This window comes from Sporobolomyces salmoneus, assembly GCF_050403485.1.
Source record: "Sporobolomyces salmoneus JCM6883 DNA, S_salmoneus_JCM6883_v1_ctg32, whole genome shotgun sequence".
NCBI lineage: Eukaryota > Fungi > Basidiomycota > Microbotryomycetes > Sporidiobolales > Sporidiobolaceae > Sporobolomyces > Sporobolomyces salmoneus.
Window position 1 is genome coordinate 1 of NW_027481131.1, and position 1,328 is coordinate 1,328.

Here is a 1,328-nt window from a genome sequence, read left to right on the forward strand (position 1 = left end):
CACACGGGTAGCGAGAAGACGAACAGAGGTAGAGTCCTCAGTGTCAACAGGGGTCCAAATTCGAACGCGAGATGTAGAGAGGAGAGGAAGAAAGGAGCTACTCACGAGGTGTTGTCGCTGTCGTAGGCGATTGACGTTCGGTTGTCGAGGTTGAGACGTAGCGTTCGGCAGGCAAGGATTTAGGTCGAAGTCCGTTGTTGTTCTCCTTCTCCCTCCTCTTCTTTCTGTCTCGATTTTTGAACACCTTTTTCCTCGCGCGTTCCTTCTTTTTCTCTTCCGTTTCGACTTTCAGTTCATCCTTGTACCGACTCTTCGCCTGCTCTTCTGCCCTTTTCTCTTTGAGGGTCGATTTTCCCTCGAATATCCAAGTGATGAAACAACCAGGGAACGCCTCTCCGAGTTGGTCCTCGTGTTGTCGCATGGCCATCAATGTGCGGCGTTGGAGTAGCTCCTCGAAGTCTTCAGACGCTAGTTCTCGAGCTTGACGTTCCTTAAGCAACTTGCGCTTCTCCTCCAATTCGAAAGGAACGACTTCGAGGACGTGGTGAGTCGGGAACTGTTGTCCTTGGGGGAGTGGATTTGCAGGGACGTCGTCTCCGTCGTCGTTTCCATCGTTGTCGTCGTCGAGATTGGCAGGGTCTTCGTCCTCGGACGAGGAAGGAGGTGAAGGAGGAGGAGGAGGAGGAGGATTGAAGAAGTAGTTGGCGATGACGGCGAGCGAGTTGGAAAGTTTGAACAACGACTCCTCGCTGAGGCGTCCCCAGAAACCCTTGATTCCCATGACACCGTTGGCGAAGGGGAAGAGGGGGAAGAGAGGGAAAAGGAGGGAGCGTGCACGAGCCGCGTTCGGGGAAGAGTTGAGATGAAACGGAGTGCGAAGTTGTAACGGTCAGAGAGATTGGTACTGGGGAGTAGGTCGAAGTGAGGGCGGAGTGAATTGAAAGAGTCGTAAGCGAAGAGAGGAGGGAAAGGTTGAGTCCACCAGGGATACCTTGGGAAGGGAGAGGGGAAAGCGATGTAGGATTCTAGTTGTTCGAGTAAGTGCAGTGACGAGTGTAGATTGCGCGGGCTGGAGTACTGGTGGAGAGGAAGAAAGGAAAAGAGGGAGGGGTTTTTGCGCTGAATAGAATCGTAAAATCGCCTGAGCGCCGCGGAGCCTCCGAATCGTTATCGACGACGACGACGACGACGACGACGATGAGTTGACGCTAGCAGGATGAGACAGAACGCGATGGACAATGCGGTAACAGTGCAATCGCCATGAAACTCGTGAGCGAATCGAGAGGTTGTTGCTGAGAATCTTTTCGAGACTTTTGTCTCGCAGAGCT

At 53.1% G+C, this 1,328-nt stretch overlaps 1 protein-coding gene across 1 annotated transcript; it reads right to left on the bottom strand.

Annotated features, from left to right (window-relative positions):
- Window positions 1-105: 105 nt before the first annotated feature.
- On the bottom strand, window positions 106-781 carry JCM6883_004050 (uncharacterized protein; the record flags this gene model as incomplete). The annotated part of the gene is made up of 1 exon (XM_076632929.1): window positions 106-781. A coding segment is annotated over one exon (676 nt), but the record flags the coding sequence as incomplete, so codon positions are not given.
- Window positions 782-1,328: the final 547 nt, after the last annotated feature.